At 46.2% G+C, this 22221-nt stretch overlaps 1 protein-coding gene across 1 annotated transcript; it reads left to right on the top strand.

Annotated features, from left to right (window-relative positions):
• Window positions 1–378: 378 nt before the first annotated feature.
• COTL1 (coactosin like F-actin binding protein 1) lies at window positions 379–21489 on the top strand. Its single transcript, XM_068956216.1, has 4 exons — window positions 379–572; window positions 1063–1145; window positions 11029–11186; window positions 20172–21489. The coding sequence occupies exons 1-4, from the start codon at window positions 496–498 to the stop codon at window positions 20280–20282; spliced, it is 429 nt and encodes a 142-aa protein (XP_068812317.1). The 5' UTR covers window positions 379–495; the 3' UTR covers window positions 20283–21489.
• The last annotated feature ends 732 nt before the right edge of the window (window positions 21490–22221 follow it).

The raw sequence follows: 22221 nt of genomic DNA on the forward strand, positions 1-22221 counted from the left end.
CTGCATCCGAAACGGCCGACAGGACGCCGAGGCGCCCGCGTGCAGCCGCGCACCGGCGGCGCCGGGGACCTGCCGCTGCCCCGAGTCCCCCCGCGGCTGCGCTGGCCCCGCTCCGTCCTTTGTGGGCTATTTTCTCAGCGGTTTTGCCCGGCTGGCCCGGCGCCAGCAGCGGGGCTGCCCGCCTGCCCCCCCCCCCCACCCGCTTCGTGCCGCCTCCCTCCTCCCCCAGCTGGCGGCGGCGGCGGCCGCCCCCGGCCGAGCCCCGGCGGGGCCGGGCGGGGGCGGGGCCGGGCGGCTGCGCGCTATTGGCGGCGGGGGCGGGGGCGGGGCGGGGCGGCGGCACGCCATTGGCGGGCGGGGCGGCGGGGGGGCGGGGCGGGGCGCAGCGGCGCGGGGCTCGGCGCTGCGCGGCGGCGCGCGGTGCTGCAGCAGCAGCAGCAGCGGCGGCCCCCAGCTCCGCGCCGCTCCGCGCCCCCCGCGCGGCCCGCCGCGCCCATGGCCACCAAGATCGACAAGGAGGCCTGCCGGGAGGCGTACAACCTCGTCCGGGACGACGCCACCGCCGTTAACTGGTAGGTGGCCCCCGGCCGGGCGCGGAGCAGCGGCGCCTCGGCACGGCGGCCGCGGACCGGGGGCTGCGGAGCGGCGGCTCGGCCCGCCGGGACGAGCGCTAGCGCTTTGTTGCCTCCTCCCTCCCCTCCCTGCCCTTCCCTTGCCAAGGGATGACTTTTAAATGCATCAACCCCCTTCTCCTCTTTTACCTTCCTAAAGGGTGACTTAAATACATCAATCCCTTTCTCCTCCTTTTCCTTCCCAAGGGGTGTCTTTTACATGCATCAATCCCTTTCTCCTCTTTTCCTTCCCAAACGATGACTTTTGAATACTCCAGTCCCCTTCTCTTTTCCCTTCCTAAAGGGTGACTGAAATACATTAATCCTCTTCTCCTCTTTTCCCTTCCCCAAAGGTGGCTTTCAAATACATCAAGCCTCTTCTCCTCTTTCCCCCCTCCTAAAGGGTGAATTTTAAATATATTCCCCTTCTCCTCTTCTCCTCCTCCTAAAGGGTGACCTTTAAGTACGATGGCTCCACAATCGTCCCCGGAGACCAAGGCGTAGACTACGAAACCTTTACGAGGAAGTGCACAGGTGAGCCCCGCCGTGAGTGCTCCTGGACGTGAAACGGACCGTGTTTCTCGCGGCCTGAGACAAGGGGGGAAAGAGCTGGAGAAAACTTGCCTGAAGCGGAGCACGTCCTGCTGCTCCCCCGTGTCTCGCCCTGTCCTGCATGATCGGGTTTTGCTGCCGCCGCAGAGTGCAACTCGCTCCCGTGGCAGCCAAAGTCCGTAGCTCCATCAGTCCTTTGTTTCACCCCAGGACTTAAGCTCCGTTGGGGTTTTTCCCCCCTTTCCACATTGCTTCTCAGTCTGCGTATAAACCAGATAAAACGCTTGCTTAGCAAAGGTCCCATTGTTTAGCACCGCAGTTTGAAAGCATATCTTACTGCAGAGCAAAAAATGCTCCGATTTTTGTGGCTAAAAAAATTAGTCATACTGATTGTTATGCAAGGAAATTTTCCTCCTGTAAATTATATTCACAGTACTAATGTAACTGCTGGCTCTGATTTTTAAGAACATGAAACCTTAGAGCAGAGCGGTTGTGCAGAAGATTTGCTTGAACAATACGGCGCTGAAAACAATTGTATATGTGGCAGTGCACAACCACGGCAGTTGTGGTTCTAGGTTTAAACGTGGCAGCTGATTGTTAAGCTGTCAGTTGTAGAACATCATTAACAGGAGAAACAAAGCCCGGACGGGGGGGAATGAAAATGCATGGAGAAATATTGAACTTAATCTGATCCTAATTTTTGAGATGTTTTGATTTCTCTCAAAATAACTTCTGGGGGGTAATGTATAGCTTTTCCCCCTATCTTGCCTGATATTTAATAATGTCATGAAGTGACATGAGATGTGAAGCATTTGTAACTAATACCAGTCTATAACTGACAAAGCCTTCCCAGCTCACTTACTCTGTAGTCAAGTATTATGGTTAATCTTCTGTATTTTTAGACTTAGATATCTGTATTGTGAGGAACTGTGCATCTTCCCAAGGTGGGGCGAATCCCAGGGGCACTCCAATCAAAGAGCCCTGCATGAGTTTAAACGCAAATGACTGTGAGGGTCTTACTGGTCCATAATGGTCTTTCCAGTCCTGGGGCTTGGCTGTATTTTATTGAGTTTGAGGGGAGGACTTCCACTGACTTACATGAGGGCAGGACTGATCTTCTGATCAGTGAATAGAGATCTTAGGAGCAAACTATATTCTAGCCCTGGGAAGCAGTCACTAAATCATAGGGATTAAACTGTTCTGCCAAGACATTTGCAATGGGGTCTTGTCAATGCTAACATAACTACTAGTTTGCAGCTATTCTTTAGACCTTTGCAGGGGAAATTTTCAAAATAGAATGGCATCCTACTTAAATTCAAGTAGATAATGTCAGGAGAGCTGATGACCTGTACCACAAGAACTCTTCTCCCACCCAACCCTTTTTAATGTGGAATATAAGGGAAAAAAAAAAAACAATTACCAGGCATAGGGGGAAGCCCAGGGCTTGTCCTCAGCTCTGCTACACAGGTTCATTTTGAGGAGGGAAACCTCTTGTTTGTTCCTTTGCCCAGGGGTGCTGAGCACCTCAATTCCTAGTGGTCTTCAGGGAGATTTCAAAATGTCAGCACTTCTGAAGTTCATGCCAACAATTTCTAAAGGATTAGTAGTTTCCCTGGAGGTCAACAGCTTAAATATCTGAGTGCCTTTGTTCTCTGTCTCCTCTTGTGGCTGAGATAACTGAACCAGCATCCCCAGATGTCTGAGGCTTGCAAAGCAACCTTCCCCATTTATTTTCTCTCCGTGTTTTTAAAGAGTCAATCTCTTATTTTATCTGAGTTGTTTCTTAATGTTTTGTCTGAAGTGGTACCCTCTTTAGGAACAGTTCCTATCGTCCCTTCTGTAGCAAAGGGAATGTTTTTGTTAAGTGGATAAGCAGAGAGAGGGGCTTTAGCAGAGAGCGGTCACCGGTTAGGCTGGGTAGGACGTGTGTAACAACTCATGGAGTCACATACTGCACTTCAGAATATGGCCAGTTTTGTTTTCTTGCCATCGCTTGCATGTGCCAAACCCATATTTATAAATAGGGCCTTGAAACAGATAAAGTTTGAGAAGACTTTGTTTTACACTAGCAAAGTGCTAAGCTGGCCCCAACATGGAAACATTTTTACAGCAAAAAGGAAATTCTGCGTATTTTAGGCATAAGCAAGATGAAGGAGGATACCAATAAAGGGCATCTGTGGGGTAGACTGTGGCCCGTCATTAGCCTAAAACGTGAAGCTAAATCCCTTATCGATTCTCTCCCTTTCCCTCTTTCTTCATCTGCACCTCGTGCGGGCTGGTTCCTTGGCAGACCAGAGGCAAGGGAGGTTATTCTCAAACCTACCTCTAGGCTTTAAAGAACTAGGAAAATTCAGGTACCAGGTTCTTGGCTAAGTGTCAGCAAGGAGCTTCCTCCACCCACGAATTAACGGATGCTGCACCAGCAGAGGAAGGAAGAGATGCAAGTTTCAGTGACTCCATCTGTGCAACTCCCCATAGCCTGGACCACTAGACATCAGTCAGAAAGCAAGGCTCGTGCCAGCAACGAAGTTAGAGATTTCCTTCCCATCTGGAAGAAAGGTGCCAAATGTTACTATGAAGCAGAGCTGGCTGGAATATTTCTTCTGAAACAAAGTCAGTGGAAAAAGAGTAGGAAGGGAAGGGAAGGGAAGAGATGCTACATATTGTTCCTTCCTGTTGCTACATCTCTTCCCTCCTGATCCTTCTAAATTTTACTGGAGAGGATAAGAGCTACTATTCATGCAAACAGCTTCAGCAAATGTGATTAAAAGACAAAAAAGCTGACATCAGAATAAACTTCTTTGTTATGAATTCCTGTTTTGTGGAAAACGCTGCCCTGAAAGCCACAGAGTACTGCAGCTGCCTCTCGTAGCAGCTGAGCATAATTTGGTGGTTGAAGGTGAGAGTGGGAGCTGGAATTGCAAACCTCAGCATGCAAAGCGTCGCCAAGCACCTCAGTCGGAGCTTGCTCTGCTCCACTTACGCTCCAGCTATTTCAGTGCCGTTCTGAGTGGAAAACATCTGTGTCTCCCACTTTCTTTAATAACCATTCTTATTAAAAGCACCTTCAGCATCGCTTTCCTCCAGGGCATTAAATTACAGGGCAGGCAGAGTCAGCGTGTGCTAATTCATGTGGCTCTGAGACCAGGGAGTCCTTCTGTACTGGTTTGGAAGACTTGTCTTTGCCTGTAGTGGGTATCCTGCCTGGTGCGAGGGTAGAGGTTATGGAGGGCGGGAGGGGGTTGTTGGTAGGGGGTCATATTTTTGCTTTTTCTTCCCCCCATACATAACTCTTTGCATGCGGACCGTGGCCCAACTCATTACTGATTCGGTAAACGTCCTCAGGGAATGATAGCGGATGAGGATCTAGGGAAAGAAAGTGAAATTGCTTCATTTAATGGATGTAGCAGTTCAAAAAGACCATGTGACCAAGCAGCTCTCTGCAAACCTGCGGTAGCGCCCTGTGGGCTGCCGCTCAGTGCACGCGTGAACGGCTGAGATGCTCAGCTCCAGGCGCGGAGGGGCCCGTGCCCTGCTCCAGGAGCTGCCGCTGCACCCTGCCCGTCTTGTGCAGGTTTCATTCCTCTTGCCTGCTGTATTCTCAAATATTCAGGGTACATCAGAGCTACATGTTACATGTGCTGGGGTGGAGGCTTTCTCTTCCTGAACTTTTTACTAAGCTTTGTGTACTGGCAGAAAAGTGTAAGAAAATGCATAATCAAACTATCATCTTTCCCCTTTCCATTATTGGGGGACTGCGATTGCCACTCTTCAAGGAAGAAAGCGTGGTAAGAAATGCTTCTTCCATGCCCTTTTGTTCAGAGGCCCATGATTATATCCGTGCTGCGAGCATAGCCTGAGCCCCGCACTTTTGCTTATCAGTTGCTGTCACGCTCAGGTCCATATCAGGCGGCAAGAAGACCAGCACATTTTGGCCTTGGACGACTAGGAGGTGGCCTCTAATAACACTTCCCCTTGCAGTCCTGTAAAATGAGCCACGTATGTGGCTGTATTGGCTTTTGTCTGACCCAGAGAGTCTGGAGACCATAAGTTGAGGACATAACTGTGTCAGGGTCATTAAACACACAGTGTAGACAACCCCTGTGTCTTCTGGCTAAGGACTGTTTTGGTTGGGCTTAGCAGCACAAGATTACCTCTGCATTAAACAAGGACTTAATTCAAGGCTTTTGATCCATTTTACTGCACAGTTACAGCTCTTGCCTGTGCAGATGGCACGGATCCAGACGTAGCATTAATTTAGTGTTTAGCAGTACGTGCCATCAGTATTCTAAACAAAAAGCTGAGCTGGCGGATTTGAAGCCAGGAACACCGATAAGAGTTGAAGGTTGTTGTACGGAAGGATGTGAAGGCTCTTGAGTTTTTTGGTAGTTAATTTCAAAGTCTCTTACTTGGGCTGGTGATACTGCTGCTGAGAAGAGGTGCGTGACATATAGCTGAAATCCCAAACTAAAACACAGGTCCAAAACCTATGCTTAAATTTTGTTTTGTATCAGTGATGCTTGACTGCACTGGACAGGTTGGTGCATTTTCTGCGCACTCTCAAGTATATCTGAGCAACAGAACATTTCAGAGTCTATGTCTGTAGTTTAATTTTTTTAATGTGTACTCTGCCATAACGTAATGGAGAGGTTGGAATACTGTATTTTCCCCCATCGCACATGTGAACAGTTGCTTTCCAATGCATCTCTGACAAAAGAAATAATGACCCTTCTATTTGGAAAGCCCTGGTCCAGATAAATAATTGCAATGACAGCATGAAATGGGATAGTTATTCATGTGTCTGAAAAGATCAGACCAGAACCACGCTGTGCATTCAGCACAAGGAAGAACTGAAAATCTTCAGTATGAAATAAATACTCTACAAAAATATTTCTGGTTGACATAAAATATTAGGAAGAAAACAGAAGAAAACCTAACTCCTGAAACAAATGCAAGCTCTTCTGGGCTTGTGGCATTTCCCACATAAAGCCTGGCCATAACTGGTATGCAGAGGACTTAGGCGGTAAGAGGCAAGAGTCAGATCATCAAGATTATGTTGGTATCTCAAGCTGTGGGAAAGCGTCTGAGTTTTGTAAAAATACCTGAGGACGTATAATGAGATAGATGCTTTTCTGTATTTGCCTACATCTTTAGGTGCTAAAATGGCTTTGTAAATCAGTTTCTTACTAGTTTTGTTCTTTCTTTTTAAAGTTCATCTTCCCGGCTTTCCCGTATATGTATTGAAAGGAAGACCTAGGGACAACCATGGTTTATGGGGATTTCGCACTGTCCTTGTCTGTGGAGTTTCCCTGTCCCTTGGGCCTGGCTGGGGCAGTGGTGGCTCCAGCAGCATTGGGTGGATTTGACAGCTGTCTCCTGGCTGCCAGCTGGAGCTGCGGCTGGGGCTGTCCCTAGGATTGGGAGGGAGGCTGTCTTAGGGAGTTTTCTCATTAACTTTTATGGGAGTAACTCATCAGCTCAAGGTCTACGCTGGAACTGTAGCTATCTAGATGCAGTTTAGTTTTGTGATGCTTAACAAAATAGCATGGCTGTAGGTCTGCATTTTACCATCTTGTGATAAAGGCACAAGAGTAAGTAAAGAGAGTTTTATCTTTTGCGTGCTCTTTGTTTGGAGCCTGTCTGGCCTCTCACTTCTGGCCGACTCTGAAGAAATCTTTCCTTCCTTAGGACAAGAAGAACAAAGATGAGCTGGATGGTAGCTCCCAGTTTCCTCCCACTCTGCACTGCAGCAAACCCAGTTTAGGAGAGAGGCGGATACAGGACCACTGGGGCTGGGGCTACCGTTGTTGACCGCACATGCTCCTTGCTCCTTCAGCAGGAATAGTTAACCCAGCTGAAGGGATCTGCGGTTTGGCAAAGCAGGCAATGGGGCCTATGGCCAGGCTGCAGTCCCCTGCAGTGTGCTCTGCAGCCCTATTTTCAAGGGCTTTGGAGCAAGGCCTGAGAGTCCCCCACCACATCCAGGATTGACTGGAGCGTAGAAGATGGAAAAGCCAGTGCAATAGTCAGGGACGATTTTCTGTCGGCACTCCTAACCAGGTGACTAAAGCTAGTTTGGGTGGCTGAAGAGGTGGAGAATTTACAAATTAATCCTAAAAGGAATAAATTCCCGTTGAAACCAACAAAAGAAATCCTTGCTGAAATCTGTCACGCGCTATTGGTAATTCAGTGTTGGGCAAAACACAAAAGCAGATCTTTCTAGCAGATACCTTCCTGTGCCTGACCTCGATTTAGCAGGCAGATGAAGCTCGGATTGGTGGCCTTATCTCAGCATGTCTCTCACTTGGCCGTTCCCAGCTGTAAGACTAAGAACTGTGAAGCTTTCGATAGTGTATTTCTTTCTTGCAGCTCATATCTTTTGTTGATGAGTCAGTGCATTTCAAGCTAACGGGGAATTTTTTAGTGCAGCTGAATCAAAGGGTCTGGGTAGAAGAAAAAAAGGGGAATACAATCAAGGAAATCTCTGCAGCTTGGCATCCGGCTTTGTTGACAGCCAAGAGCACTTTAATCAGTATATTTGGAAAATCCTTCCTTACTGATAAGTAAGGGGTTTGGAGAAAGATACTAAGCAATGTCCATTAAGGCATTCATTGTACTTTTCATAGTTTGTATAACACCTACCGCCGCTTGCAGTTGAAGGAGTAGTGACATTAGTAGGAATTAATGTTGTTAATTTCTGCTGTTTGTAGCTTGTGAAACCCTCTCAAATAAAGCTGCTATTTCTGTTCCATCCAGTTCTATTAATAATATGCGTTATTTGCTTCTCTCTGCCCTGAAATTCATGGCTTAGGAACCAGGAAAGTGGTTTTGTAGAGCCAGGCAGGATTTCCTCTTTCAGAGGAAATCTGCTGTCTCTGTGATTTGTTAGACTCTCCCGACACCCAGCAAATTCCTAAGACCAGCATAAGTATTTCTGTTTGTGAAAATGAGGAGAAGGGGGAGGATGTGGACGTCCTGAGATTTCTAGTGGAGCTGGCACTGATGGCACCGGTGACTTCCAGCACGGTGAGGTGATCTGTCAGGGCAGAGCGGATTAACTGTGAAAGAGGAAATCTGCGAGTATAAAAGCTCTTGCGTTTCGATCCTGTTCTCGCTCTGAACGTGCTTCAGACTAATTGTGAAACCCAACCACTTCTGCTCAGGGATTCAGACCAGCGGTTGGAGCATACACAGGCTGCACTACTGCTGGAAAAAAACTCCAGCCTGTTCCTATTGCACTATTAGAAAAAGAGACATGTTAATTGTTAAGAGCCCTATTTCACGTTCCCTCTTGGCTTTTTCTGCCTCAGCCACTGCAATTCACAACCTGGCACATTAAGTTAAAGCATCACACGTTCATAATTTATATTCAGTACAGAGGACAGAAAACTGTGGCGGCTGAGGAGCTGCCTACTGTGGGGATATAACCTCTAAGGGGAGACAGGAAGAGAAAGCACCCAGCTTGGGTGTAACCTTTCGAGCCCATACAGGTAAACGTGCCCCGGGGAAATATTGCCAAAGATTGTGACTCAAAGTCCTAAGTCTAACCTCAGTTGCTCATTAAACTTATCAGGACTTAACATGATGAGGTAACAGTTGCTCAGACTCACCAAGCTGTAAGGTGATCTAAAAGATAAAAGCCCACAAGGAACAGCTAATTTTGGCTCCCTTAGGTGCCCTGATGAAGCTGCTCCTTCAGCCTCCTTTCCAGGTTGCTGTCAAGAAGCACTGCACAAAAACTTGGAATTCTTCCTATTCATTATATCTTCGTATTATCTATATAAAGGGACCTACTCCAAAGCAGTCTTCAGGATCTGCAATAGCCTTTGGTAGAAGCAGCAAGGTTGAAAAACCTACATACTCAAGGTGGAAAGTGATCTGTCCATGACAAGGATGGTGACACGGTTACAGTATAGTAGGGGCCAGGACTTGATGACATTAAATTGCCTTCTATCACTGTGTTCCCACAGGAACCACAGCACAGTTCTTAGCAAAACGTGGCCTCCTTTACTGTCAGAGCTGGGAAAGCAAGGTTTTTTTTCCTATAACTGTTAATAGTAACAGTTTACTGGGGATTTACAGTCTCTCTTCACCTTGGGTATTTCCTGGCTGTCGGTTCATTTACGGCTCTAATCAATCTTGGCGAGATTCTCATACTTGCCAGTAACAGGGCACCTGCGAGAGAAGTTTTGTTTGCCTGCACTTTTGATACGTATGGTTCTTCTTCTGCTTCGAGACCCATCTGCCTGTATTTTTTTTTTTGACAATCTCTCTTTTTTTTAAAAAAAAATTAATTCTTAGTGGAGTTTATTTTACACACTCTTGCAGCGTCATCCCCCTCCCATTTTCCAGTTTTCCCCAATACTTCTCTTTCAGCAGCAAAAAAGTATATAGAGAACAAAATATGGAGGGGATGGATGGGATTTTTAAGACGTGGAAAGATAGTATCTTTCATCAGAGATAGTTCTGCTTATTCAGGCTTTGACAAAACATAGTGTTTAAAAAGCACTGAGACCTGCCAGCTCTCAGAGAACATCCCACTCTTCTGCACAGATTTCTAGCAGCTTATTTTCTGAGGCTGGACAATATAGAACTGCTTCTTCCCTATCTCCAGGGCTCTTGGGGCTGTCCTGACCATTTATGGAGAATGCTGTAATGGACCCAAATGAAGGTGATGTTAGTGACCACGTTACCACACTTGGAGACTGTGTTGTCACCTGTCAAGCAATCAAGACAGCAAATAAATATAAGACATGTTGAACTGGTCACAACAAGTATAACCAGGATTAACATGATTCTTTTCAAACAGCAAGTTTATTCTTCTATTTTGAGTCATCTTGCTTCATTGGAAAGGTCTTCAGTGGCAGAAATGAAGCAGCTATGATTAGGTATATTCCACGATTGCACAACTGTCCATCTGCTCTGTGTTTCTGCACAATCCTAGCTGTAGGTTTCAGCATCCTGCAAGCTGCCAGAAGAGACTGAGGATATGAGTGGATGCTATCACAGGCCTTATAAGTGCTTGCGATCATGAAGGCATCCTACTGCCTTGGTGGATGAGTCATCCTGCAATGAAAGAAAAAACTCCGAGACAAGGAGTTTACAAGGTTTTTACACATATAGCCAGACTAAATAACTCTAGTCTAGCCTGATATAGCAGAAACCAGCTGCGAAGCAAGGATTAGGACAGTTTTAAAATCCAAGACCTGATCTTCCTCCTTCTCTACAAATCTTAGAAATGAGTAGAAAAGCACATCTGGGGAAGTAGTTGCAAATGATTTTTGCTCCTGCTCCCTCACCCCTTATAAACTCATTCTGCAAGGGAGCCAAAAATGTTGCTGAAGGGAAGAAGGGGAAAGGATCAGATTTGCGTGGTGGCCGGTTTCTGGGTATATTTTATAAAATGTGATCCTAATCTTGCTATCCTATAAGAAGGAGAGTGGCTGGATAACCGCTTTCTTTCCTTCTTGACCAGTGACCTGCAGATGAATGATCTGGCTGGACGTATCACTGGATTAGCTCGGTGCCCCTGAACTGCCAGTTGACTCTTTGTAGTCCTTTCCAAACTTACCAGCAGCACACTAATGTGGCATGATGCAGCCAGCAGAGCCAGATTCGTCCCGGTCACTCAGAGCTCCCTAGGAAGGCACAGACCTAACACGGGCAAAGCACATCTTGCAAGCCAAGGGCAGGTGTGCAGTGCCCCTGTATTGCCCACTTTACCCACAGGGATCCTAGCACACACTCAGTAGCGTGTGCCTGCCTTGATCATTAAGTTGGGAGCAATATTCTCACCCAAAAAAAAGATTGGGGCAAGGACGTTTCTGCTTTTAATCACTTTCTCCTTGTTTCTTTGTCTCTCCAGATGATGTTCGATTGTTTGGTTTTGTCCGATTTACCACCGGCGATGCCATGAGCAAGCGAGTCAAGTTTGCCCTCATCACTTGGATTGGAGAGAGTGTCAGTGGCCTGCAGAGAGCCAAAACTGGGACTGACAAGACGCTGGTCAAAGAAGTAGTACAGGTAACCTCTGCCTTCTGCTTCTAACCCTCAGTTCTCGTGCTTTTAGCTCTATGGACATCAGCAGGAGGTGAGAGAGGGGGAAGGATCAGATCATCTTTCAACTTAGTAGTTAGTCCTTTAAAAGGAACAGAGTTTCCTATTGCCTCTCTTCCTACTGGGAAGACTTAACATCTATCCTTGAGCGCTCTGGCATAAAGCAGCATCTTTGGGCTTAAAGCTGTCTTAACTATTTCACGAACAGGGAATATACGCATTCCCCTCCTTGTCTCCGTCAAGATGTTTCACTTCCTCCCTCCCCAATATGCAAATAGTGTAATATTGAATGACAGGAAACAATGCAGTATTAAGTTAAGCAGGTAAAGTTAACCAGGGAAACCCACGCGTTGGTGTAATTTTTCTCCTGAGGCCTTTTGTCTCTGCACAGTGAATTCGTGGATACAATCAGCTGAAATCTGAAGTCCCTATCGGTACCAATTAACTAACAGCTTTTAATAGGTAACTAGATTTGAATAGTCTTCTGTTTGTCATTGGGCGTATCCGAGAAAAAGAGAAATGGGCTTAGTGCACACCTTGAAAGGATTTCACTTGAATTTGTCGGCCCAAACCGAGCATATCATTTAACTGTTTCAAGGCCTACCAGGGCGTGGAGGCACGGGGCTCGGGCCATCAGGCCTCAAGCTCAGTGAACGTTAAAGCTCGGGAAAACAAACAGCTACTGTGAGAGATGGGAATTGTGGCATGCCACAAAGAACTGCTGCTGGAAAGCAAGGGTGCCTGACTCCAACTGAGAGGACATTAACATTTAGCGTATGTTTCCTCTGAAGAAGTATTTATAGCAAGATTAGCTCTTTCAACGAAATCCAGTGCCAACTCTCCAATGCTTGAGAAATGATCTTTCTTACCGTGCTGGGAGAACAGGCTGCATATTGAAATATCCTCCTCAATAATTCTGCTCTTGCCTATATAAAGAACTCTTCAAAAAGGATAATATGGAGAATGAAGGCTCCCTCGGTTCATTGGATAACTTCTACTATATAGAAGATTATTTTTAGATAAGAAGAATGAAGAATATAATAAATTCATATTCCTTCCGGGAGATAAGCATTGGTGCTAAATCTTTCAAAATTGTAACTATACAGAAGGGTCCATTCTGAAAAGAAACTTTCATGGCACCTGATAGATAGAAAAGCAAACCTCTGTTCATGTGAAGCAGCTGAAGCTGCTTAAGTGTAATGGGAGATAAAATTATAGAGTACTAATGAATGACTCATGAGTCACTAAGCCTCAGATTTTTAAAAATATGTTTAGACACTTGATTCCTGTTGATTTGAATAACATTCCTAAATGCCATTCTAGGATCTGTCCCTCAGTTTTGTTACATATCATCTGCAATTTCATTTGTTTCATGTTAGATTAGTAATCTACGTGAGTTGGTAATGTGGTGGAACATTAGCTATCCTTGGCGGTTACTTAAAAGCATTCACATTCCAATTAATCGCTGCTAAAATATGAAGACAATGCAACTTGTGTTCAATACATTTTTATTTAGCCACCCTAATTATAACTTGTTCTAAAATATTTTCAAATGTAAGGTCAATGGGGATACATTTCCCTTAAGAAGTTATCTTGACAACTCATCTGAAACAGTTCCTTTATAGGTGAATTAAGGCTATTTGTGCAGATGTCTTTGTGAGTATCTCACACAACCATGAATGAGTGCATCCCATATCCTGTTGTGATATTAATGGATATCCATGAAGAAGTAACCCAGGACTATACAGATCGACCAGTGGCACAATTAGAGCCAGTTCCCCTATGAAGGCTTTTCTGATTCATTGTTTTTCAGTGTAGAGGCACCTAACAGGACAAACACCCTATTTCCAAGATGCTGTGGTTCCTGGTCAGACAAAGAGAGAGCAGATAGTAACTAGCATTGCTTTGCAAACTTTGGCAGCCTTTTCACACACATTCAGTTTATGGCTGACCGTCTGTCTTTGAACTAATGTAAATAAAATAAAGGATGTGAGTTTATGCTCCCAGAACATAGTGACTGAGACAACTATCTACATGTGCAACTGAACCTCTCAGTGGAGCTGAATATGAGTAAAATCTTGCAGGTAATCTATAAAAACAAAAGAAAACAAGAAATCCTGCAATTTAGTAACAGAAGTTTATCCCAGTACTACTTCTCTCTTAAAAGGTCTCTTGCTCTTCATCTTCCAAAGTTTATTCCCAGTCACCTCACTACCTCTGATTTTTGCAGGGATTATTTGGGATGTGAGTTACACATAGAAAAATACAGTTGGTTATTTGCTGTAATAAGAAAGTACAAATCTGACTCAATGTTGGTTCATTATTTGGGGTAGTTATTGCTCCAAAGTGGGGGAAAAATTTTTTTTTAACAAACCCTGAGGAGCCTCTAGGCTTTTAGAGCAGTCTGGCTCTCTGGAGGTTTAGTTATGTGTGTGACCCATAGGTGCACTTACCTTATGCGATGTGGCTGTCCTTCAAAGAAGTGTGGCACAAGGAGGCTTTTTTGTACAGCAGATAACAGCTTCGGTTTTCATGATCTATAGAAGCGATTGGTTGGGATTCCAAAACAACAGCTCTTCAGTCTGAGAAGCCCTCAGTAAAACTCAAAGAGTGCTCGCTAGCTTATAACATTTGCAGAAAACTCACTGTGGCTCTTTATTTCAAGACCAAAGCTCCAGTGTGAGGTGAACGCCTGCTTTATATTCTCTACTACTTTGTAGATGCATTGACGAGTTGCAGTTGAGCTCTGCCCAAAGCTGAACAAACGCCAATAAACACTGCTCTTCTGCCGAGACACTCAAAGTGAAAGGGAGTCAGCTTGAATACTGCCTAGCAAGCAAACTCCACCGTGCCCCATCTGTAGAATAAAGGCTCTTCACACGTGGTGATTATTAACAGCCTCTTAGAAGCACCTGCCATCAGGAAAACATAATGGATATTAGCTGTTCAAGAGATTATGGGTTTGTGAACAAAAGGATGCAATGTTATAAAGCAAGGGGAGAGGAACTGGGTTGCCCTTGCTTTTGGATTCCTCCCTTGGAAGAGGAAGCAGGTGCTGCAAATTCTATAGGGAGGTGCTGGGAAGTGATGCTGATAGTCAGCGGCAGAGGTTGCCAGAAAATCTCCCAGGAGGAAAGGACAATTGATTTTTAGCTGTAATAACTGTAAAGTTACAGGGACAAATCTCAACTGGTGCAAATAACCCTAGTTCCCCTAATCTGAACAAGCTGAGACTCAGGTCTTCTTGCTTATTTGCGGAATATCCTTATTACCTCTTTTACACTGCAGGAAGACAGGGTTTGCATTTATTGCATTTATTTTGTGTTGTAGGAAAATGCATTTCGTGTTCAGTCAGTAGCACTTTTCATGGCCATTTATTTTCCATCCTTCCTTCTTCACCTCATCTAGAAGACTTGGATCAAGCATGTGGGAAGCAAGGGTAGGGTGGGGAAGAAGAATTTATCTTTCCTTTGACTAAGGATAAGCCTAGGCAAAATGGCTGTGGGGCTCGAGGGGGAAGTCCTTGCACTGATGCAAAATGGCCGTCGGTGCTACAGTCGCCTGGTGTTGATGTAAATGCTGAAGAACTGAAAACAGGACTTTGTTTCTCTCTCAGGGTTGCTTCCCCTCCACGAACCTGTTACCCTTCATGACTGCCTTTCCTACCAGGTGCTTTTAACCGTTCACGAGGCAGCAGGGAGGTCTTTCTCCTGACCAGACCGAGTTCTCTTGCAGGGCTGCCTCAGCAGAGGGACTGCCCAACCTTTGCCACTTTGTCTCTCATTTTCCATGAATTTTGCCTCTTCTCTGTTTTCTCCAGCACTCCTACCCCCACAAAGTCATGTGCTCTATTATTTGCCTAAATTGTATTCAGGGTAAAACAGCTCTGTTTCTGTAAGCAAATATCTCTGGCATTTTATTCATTATTATTTTTGGTGAGGAATTTGCCTGGCTTTAGTGATGCCAACAACTTTACTGAGTTCCCACTTTGGGGCTCACAGTCAGACCTTTTCTGTTCACCTCTTTCCCCCTGGATTCCTCACTGCACTAGCGCTGCTCCCTAAGGAGGAAGGACCCACTTATGGGGTTACTGTCCCTGGTCTTGGGGCAGATGCAGCGCACGTAACTCTGTGAGTGTGTGTTGGGTTTCTTGGGTCAGTACAGTGGTCTGAGCAGAAAATGGCTCAATAGTTATGTGAGAGGCAGTCAGAAAATCAAGCTTATAAGGTAACGGCTGTGTCACTTAGAGTGGCTTTGAGGCAGTATCTGTCAAGAAGGTGAGTAATGGAGAGAGGTACTGCTGGGAAAGCAAACAAAATGGTTCCTTTTGACTGTTTTTCCTATTCTGGTTCACTATAACCACCACAGCAAATGGATATGGATTTACAAGAAGTCCTAGCCCTAGTCTAGTGAAGGTGGCAACTTTATACATAACTTCTTCAGGCCAGGATAAAGAGCCTCCCATCACCCCACCTCTGGCACACGGACATGTGACTTTTCCAGTGGGATGCAGCACAGATAGGGGGAATTTAGAGATCAACTGAAACACAGTTTTCACTGCTGAGAAAAGTGTTTGCCAGCGATCAGCATTGCCTTCTCCTAACGGCTAGAACTGCTGCGTGTGAAAGTTGGCGAAGAGTAAATTTGAAGAGAGGGGGTTTTGCTGCTAGCTTGGAGTCTGACCGCTGGACCACGTTAGCTGCAGCCAGACTAGAGCAGAGGTGGTGGGGCTGTATCGCTATAGGGGCTTGTCACTATATAGCTGTCCTTAAACGCAGAGAAATCCTGCTAGAACATATAGCCGTAGGGCCTGGCCTTTTATCCCCATGACCCAAGGTCTCAGATCCCACGCTGTGGTGGAATGGGCGATGTGGTCTCCTCTGTCCTGCCTCTGCACTGGACATTAGATGGTCGGTATATGGGAGGGTGAAATTCTGCACGGTGGATCTGAGGATTTTGATCCTCCAGCAGTGGAGGCTGCTGCAAGGGCTCCCAACGTAAATAAAACCAACAAGAAGCTGCTTGACTACCTGGCACCGTCCCTAGCTGCTAAGAACCCATATGTCTGTAGACAATACACGGATTCTCCTTCTGGCTTTGGGCCCATCCATGCTGGGATTTATATGGGCCTCTGCAGAGCTTTCTTGTACAGTATCTGCACCAGGCAGATTTTTCCTTGGCCCGCTTAGAAAGATTTTATGGCCCCATATGCTAAACATTCAGGGCCTGGAATAGGAAGAAAATCTACTCCACCCTATTTTTTCCCCCCATAAAATTGTCTGGAAGAGAAAGGCTGGGCTGAGCTTGCTGCACAGATTTCTTGCTTCCCAGCGAGACATGGAGGCTCTGCTTGTGCAACCTGACCTGCGTGGTTGGAGTCCTTTCTTGCCGTGGTGTCTCACAGCAGCTGGAAGGTGTGCCAAGGACACGGTGGCTTGCACTGCAAAACTGGGACCTCTGCTACTCAGGCAAAAAGTGAAGCGTATTTTAGATGGGTATATTGGAGAGCCCTACGTAAACTTTGCTTTGCATGTCATGTTCAATGATTTAAGAGGCAAAGCAAAGACTCTGTGGTTACTGTTGTGTCGAGAGAGTGATAAAGATAAATGGCATCATTGTTTTTGTTATCCGCAGGCCGCTGGTGACTCTGGGGTGAATACAAAGGCTAGAATTCACTCGCAGGGCTTGCTGCTGCTGTAAGGAGCTTGGGGATGGGGGGAAGAGAGGCGAAAAGGAAGTGGAGGAGGCAAAATGAAGATGCTTGTCAGTAAAGCGAGGGCTCGAGCGCCAGAGATCTGCACTGTGCCTTAGGCACACACACAACTGTTCTGCAGTTCACTTGAAAGGAATTAGAAAATGGTATGCGTGAGAGGAGAGAAACCAGGGACTTCCCCACCCCCAAAAGCAAGAGGCTCCTAAGGGCAGAAGGAAAAACTGGTGCTAGACTAGAAATTGCGATGCCTGTCGGCAGTGCTGTTAGCCATTTGAACCCAAGACCTTACAGTCCTGGTGCTTGGTAGGAGCCAATTTTGCTATGATTCACACTGTGCAGGTGATAGTTGTGTCAAATAAAGACCACTGCTTGGTTTAGCTAACATGAACAGTTAAATCAGTTGCGAGTTGTTGTGTATTCTGGCTGTTTCAGAGGAAACAGAAAAGGAGCGAACTCTGGACAAGGTGTCCTCTGAGCTGAAAAGTGCTGCTGTTGATCCTGGGTGTCTAATCTCCAGGTCTGAGATGTGGAGTATCTCCTGTCTTCTGCCTTGATGACACAGGAAGCAGCAGATGGTTTCACCTGTCTCTAAAATACTTATATGGCTTCCTGCATCTCAGGATCTGAGCCCTGAACAAGTCTTTACAAATCTTAACCCCAGAGAGCTGAAAGAGTTAATTTAGGGTGATGAGTGAGGCTATGACTGAAGAAGAGTCAAGCGGGATATTAAAATCAGGATTCTCAGGCAGCAAACTCACCCGAAGCACCTTCTCCCCTTGGGGTCAGGCTTGACCCATCAGAGTGGGTAAGAGTCAGTGCAAAGAACCATTCAAGCCCCTGACAGTGCTTGCCGATGGAAAGGAATAAGGTAAAGAGTTATTTATAGTAGTGACCTAGATTGCACTGAGAAGGTAGAAATCTGGCACAAGAGGTGGCCCAGTCAGCTAAGAGGATATTTAAGAGTGGCAGAACATGCTGGGAATATAACCCATCTGGCCAACTGATATCACTCTGCTAAGGGGAAGCTGTTGAAACCTTCCAAGGTGTTGGTTGGTACTGAAACCTTCCATTGATCTTGGCAGAAAATAGTGGCTGATGCCCATCATCACCTTGGAATCATCTGGATGACTGCTTAATTGAGAAGACATTTGAGTCATTATAATTATTTTGTGTTGCATGTAATTTAGTTCTCCTTTGTTCATGCGTGAGGGCACATGCAGTTTTAATTTCAGAATCGCCTTGAATCTGCAGACTGGGCAGTGAAGGAAACTCTCCCCCCCCCCCCCCCCCCCCGGTTTATAAAATGCACACATTTTTCATGGAATCACTATCAGAAAGGATTTTATGGACCCGCCTCAGTTTTCCCTAAAGTCAAGGCAAAGGCCAGTACTCTAGTTACATAGTCCTGGAAAACCTGTGTTTCCTGAGATGGGGCAGACTTCTTAAACCTCTTAGCATGTAGAAAAGAAATCGAAAAGGCTCAGCTCAAAAATCATATGAAGCACACCTCAATGAGCACCAAATCATTGGTGGAAATCGTCTTAGCAAGAACTGAGCTTTCCAAAGATCTCACACAGGATATTTGCAAGTAGGACATGTCTATTGATTTATCAGCTGAGTTGTCTTCAGAATAACACTCCTTCCACTTTGGCTGCAGCCTTGTAAGCATGACCAAATTTGATGTTTTGGGGTTTTTGCCTCTTCGTTTCCTACCTCAGAAAGGATCTTCTCCAAAACAAACACTTCCCCCCCCCCCCCCCAAACCCTGCTAAGACATGGACAAGTGCAAGTTCTATCTCTCTGGACTCCAGAGAACCGGACTTTGCAAGTGTGGAGCAAAATGGTGCTGGGAAGCCACTGTTGTTTCCTAGGACTTCTTCTAGGTGCTGATAAACAAAAACAGAGCAGATAGGGCTTCTCGTAGCTGCTGTAAGCTTTCTTTTTTTTTTTTTTTCCCTAAGCAACTCGTCAGTACTGAGGATTTCCTGCAGTGTGAAACAGGATCAGCTGCAGCCTGGGAGACCGGCATGGGGGAGGGAGCTGCTCTGCTCTCCCTTCCATTTTTCCACCGCATGAAAGAGGTGGCGAGGCTCTTTCAAGCTGAAGCCTTCTCCACCCCCACCCCCCCTTACCCAGCTGTGATCCCAAATTAAGGCGCTTGAGATGCTGCCAAATAAAGAGCTCTCCCGTGGCTCAGTCTGAAACCAATTAGAAACCCCCCCCCGGTCACGTTTGTGCCGGGGCTGTTCCAGCGCTGGGGAGACCCAAACAAGACGGCTGCTTCTCTCCCAAAGCAGCCTCTCGTTCTGCCAGGCTGCCTCCGTGGCCTGTTGGCTGCTCGCTACCCGTTGCTGCTTTCCGGACACATTGCAGCCAGACAGTTGGGATTTTATTCATTTTTGTCAGCCATGTGTCCCTGGCCGTGCAGAACGCAGTGGATCCTAGGGCTTTCATGCTGTCTAAAATCTCTGTGGGTTGGAGGGAGAAGGGAAAGACACATGAACTGTCTTCAGTTGTGGTTAGGAAGGGAAGAAAATGTGAAAGCAAGAAGCAAATGTGCCTCTTTGCTTAAAAGTCTGTGTACACACATGCCTGCCACCCTTGCTTTGAGGCAGGAGAGACGGCTCCTCCCAAGGCACGAGTCCTTTGCCGCAGTGACAGTGTAGTGACAGGGATCTTCAAGGCACTGTGGGAGCCCGTTCGCAGTCATCTGTTCTGGGAAAGGTCTTCTCTGTTCACAAAGTCCCCATCACATAACAGCATGCTGCCTGGGACTTGTGCAGCTAACCTAAGTTGCAAAGAGAGTGCAAATAGCTAGATAGCTGCCCTGCGGTTTCCCAGAATATATAATAAAGTGTGTCCTTAAAGGTCAGCTAGTTCGGAGGAGGGGCCAGGAAATCTGCCGAAGTATGCTTATTTACTCCTTTTTACCTAGTGTTTAGGAAACTTGACCTAACCTAGCCTATGCATGTATCTCCAGGAAGAGCTGTTGCATGGGACAGGATTAGGTCTTGCAGCCAGTGAGCACAGAAGCAGACACAAAACACGTCTACAAACTAAGTCTTGTGTTTCACCATCACTATAGTCTTCTCCCATCCACAGCTTTCTGGTTATCATCGCTATCATAGTAGATAAAGGTATGCAGCTTATACAGCCGGGGAAGCCAGATAACCCCTCTTAACATGAGTACGTGGACAAGTATGCCAGTTTCTGACATGCTTTTTCTTTATCTCTTGCAGAACTTTGCCAAAGAATTTGTGATCAGTGACCACAAAGAGCTGGATGAGGATTACATCAAGAACGAGCTGAAGAAAGCAGGGGGGGCTAACTATGACGCACAGACTGAGTAAACGCACTAACCTCCTGGCACCACCACCTGGATCTCAAAGGGAGGGGAAAGGCACAACAAACTAACACAACTGAGAGATGAGGCAACTGCAAGGCACCCACCTTTGCGTGCGTGCACCCAAGAGCTCCCTTTCTTTGCATACGGCAGACTTTTATTTTCCGTTCCATCTAACGAAACCTCCCTCTCTGGGGTTCTGTTTCTTCCCCCCCATTTTTTACTCATAACTCTGTCCACGCTCTCGCATCTGTGGAATTTAGGTTCGGCTCTGCTTTGGTCTGTATTCAGCATTGTGTTTGTAGAGGCTTGCCACTGTGTCCTTCTTCGTATGTGTGTATGTTTTAGTTGGGCTCAACCTGGCCTTTGAGGGGATGAAGATTCTGGGAGAGTTGTGTATCATCTGGAGTATTTTTAATGTTTTTAATTTGTTCTCATTGATATTCTCGGGAATAATACTTTTGATCTTCTGGGCTCAGATCAACATGAGTTGACTTCACCGAAACTTTGATTAAATTGCCTAAGCTTAATGTCCAGCTGAGATAATGTTACTTAACAGCTTCAAAACAAAGCAAACAAAAAACTCTGAATAAATGGGAATAAATTTGCCTTAAAAATTGCTTGACAGTTGCTATGCTGTGTGCTGCATCTCCACCCCTCCCTCTTAAAAACTAGATCCAACATGATTTGAATGTGGAGTTTTTGTTGTTTTTTGAAGTTATCATGGCACAGTAAACGGGGTGGGGGGGGGATTAGAAACGTCTGGACATTTGTTCACTATTTTGTGTACGTTGGTCTCTGGGTTTGTATTTGACTTCCCTAGCGCTGGGGCTCAGGAGGAGAAATTGAAATGCGTAGATATCCTTTTTAAATGTCTGCAAAAATAGCAGCTGCTGAATCCTAGCAGCCTTCTCTGCCTCCCCCCCCTCCTTTTTTTTTTTGCGGTTGAACAGGTCTTCAGTTGTTTGGGGCCTTTGGGCAGTGAACCACCCTGCAGGGATGCAGCAGGGCAGCTCTCTCCCAGGCTGGGGAGAGCATTCAACAGCTTGTTGGTACCAAACTGTTTGGTTGGGGGGGGGGGGGTTCTTTGTATGGCTTTTTCTTCCATCAAGGTAATTGTCCCCAGAGTTATGTGTAGGGGAAAATCATGTTGTACTGGGGCTTGGGAGTCAGTGCTGTAAACCCATTAAAGAAATAAATGTTTTTCAAGAACAGTTCTCAGCGACTCTGTTGTTCTTTTACCCTCTCGTCGACAATAAGACTCTGTATTTAGGAGCTCTCTTAACCCTGGGGGTAAGGCTCTGAGCTTTTGCAGTCTTGGTGCCATCAGGAGAATTAAACGCTGGCTTAAATGTAAAATGATCTTGGTGCCTGCAGCCCTTGTCTGCGCTTCTCCACACTGAATGGCAGAGGTGACCACAGTGCATCTGACACAGTTTTTTTTTTTTAAGCAGCTCTATGTCTAAATTTCGAGTGCCAAAACGCCGAGTGGGAATTGTAATTAGGTCGAAGAGAATTTCACTCCCATGTACAGTAAATGTAGAGAGGTCAGGAACAGATTTGGGAGCGAAAACACTTTTGCGATGAAGTTTTGCAGCTTCCTTCGCAGGCTTACACGGAGGGTTACAATTCTGGGAGTAACCGTCCTAAAATTTGCCCCAAAGGGTTATTTTTGCAAGACTGACAGCAGGGACAGGCATAGCTAATGGGAAAGAGCTTTGCAGAGGGCCTGAGATGCTCTAAGGCTTCGTCTTATCACTGCAGTGACCACGATAAACTTTTATTTGACAGCTTATGCAGAAAGACTGAGGTCTCCATCTGGTTTGTGTGTGCGGCAGCTGTATCAGAGGCAGCTGGGGTGTGAGGTTTAACGCACTGCTCAAGAAGAGCAAAATGGCTTTCTCGGCCTCTCTCAGCAGGACAAAATGGGGAGCTCGTGCTGCCTG

The sequence above is a fragment of the Struthio camelus genome, chromosome 10, assembly GCF_040807025.1.
Source record: "Struthio camelus isolate bStrCam1 chromosome 10, bStrCam1.hap1, whole genome shotgun sequence".
NCBI classification, from domain to species: domain Eukaryota; kingdom Metazoa; phylum Chordata; class Aves; order Struthioniformes; family Struthionidae; genus Struthio; species Struthio camelus.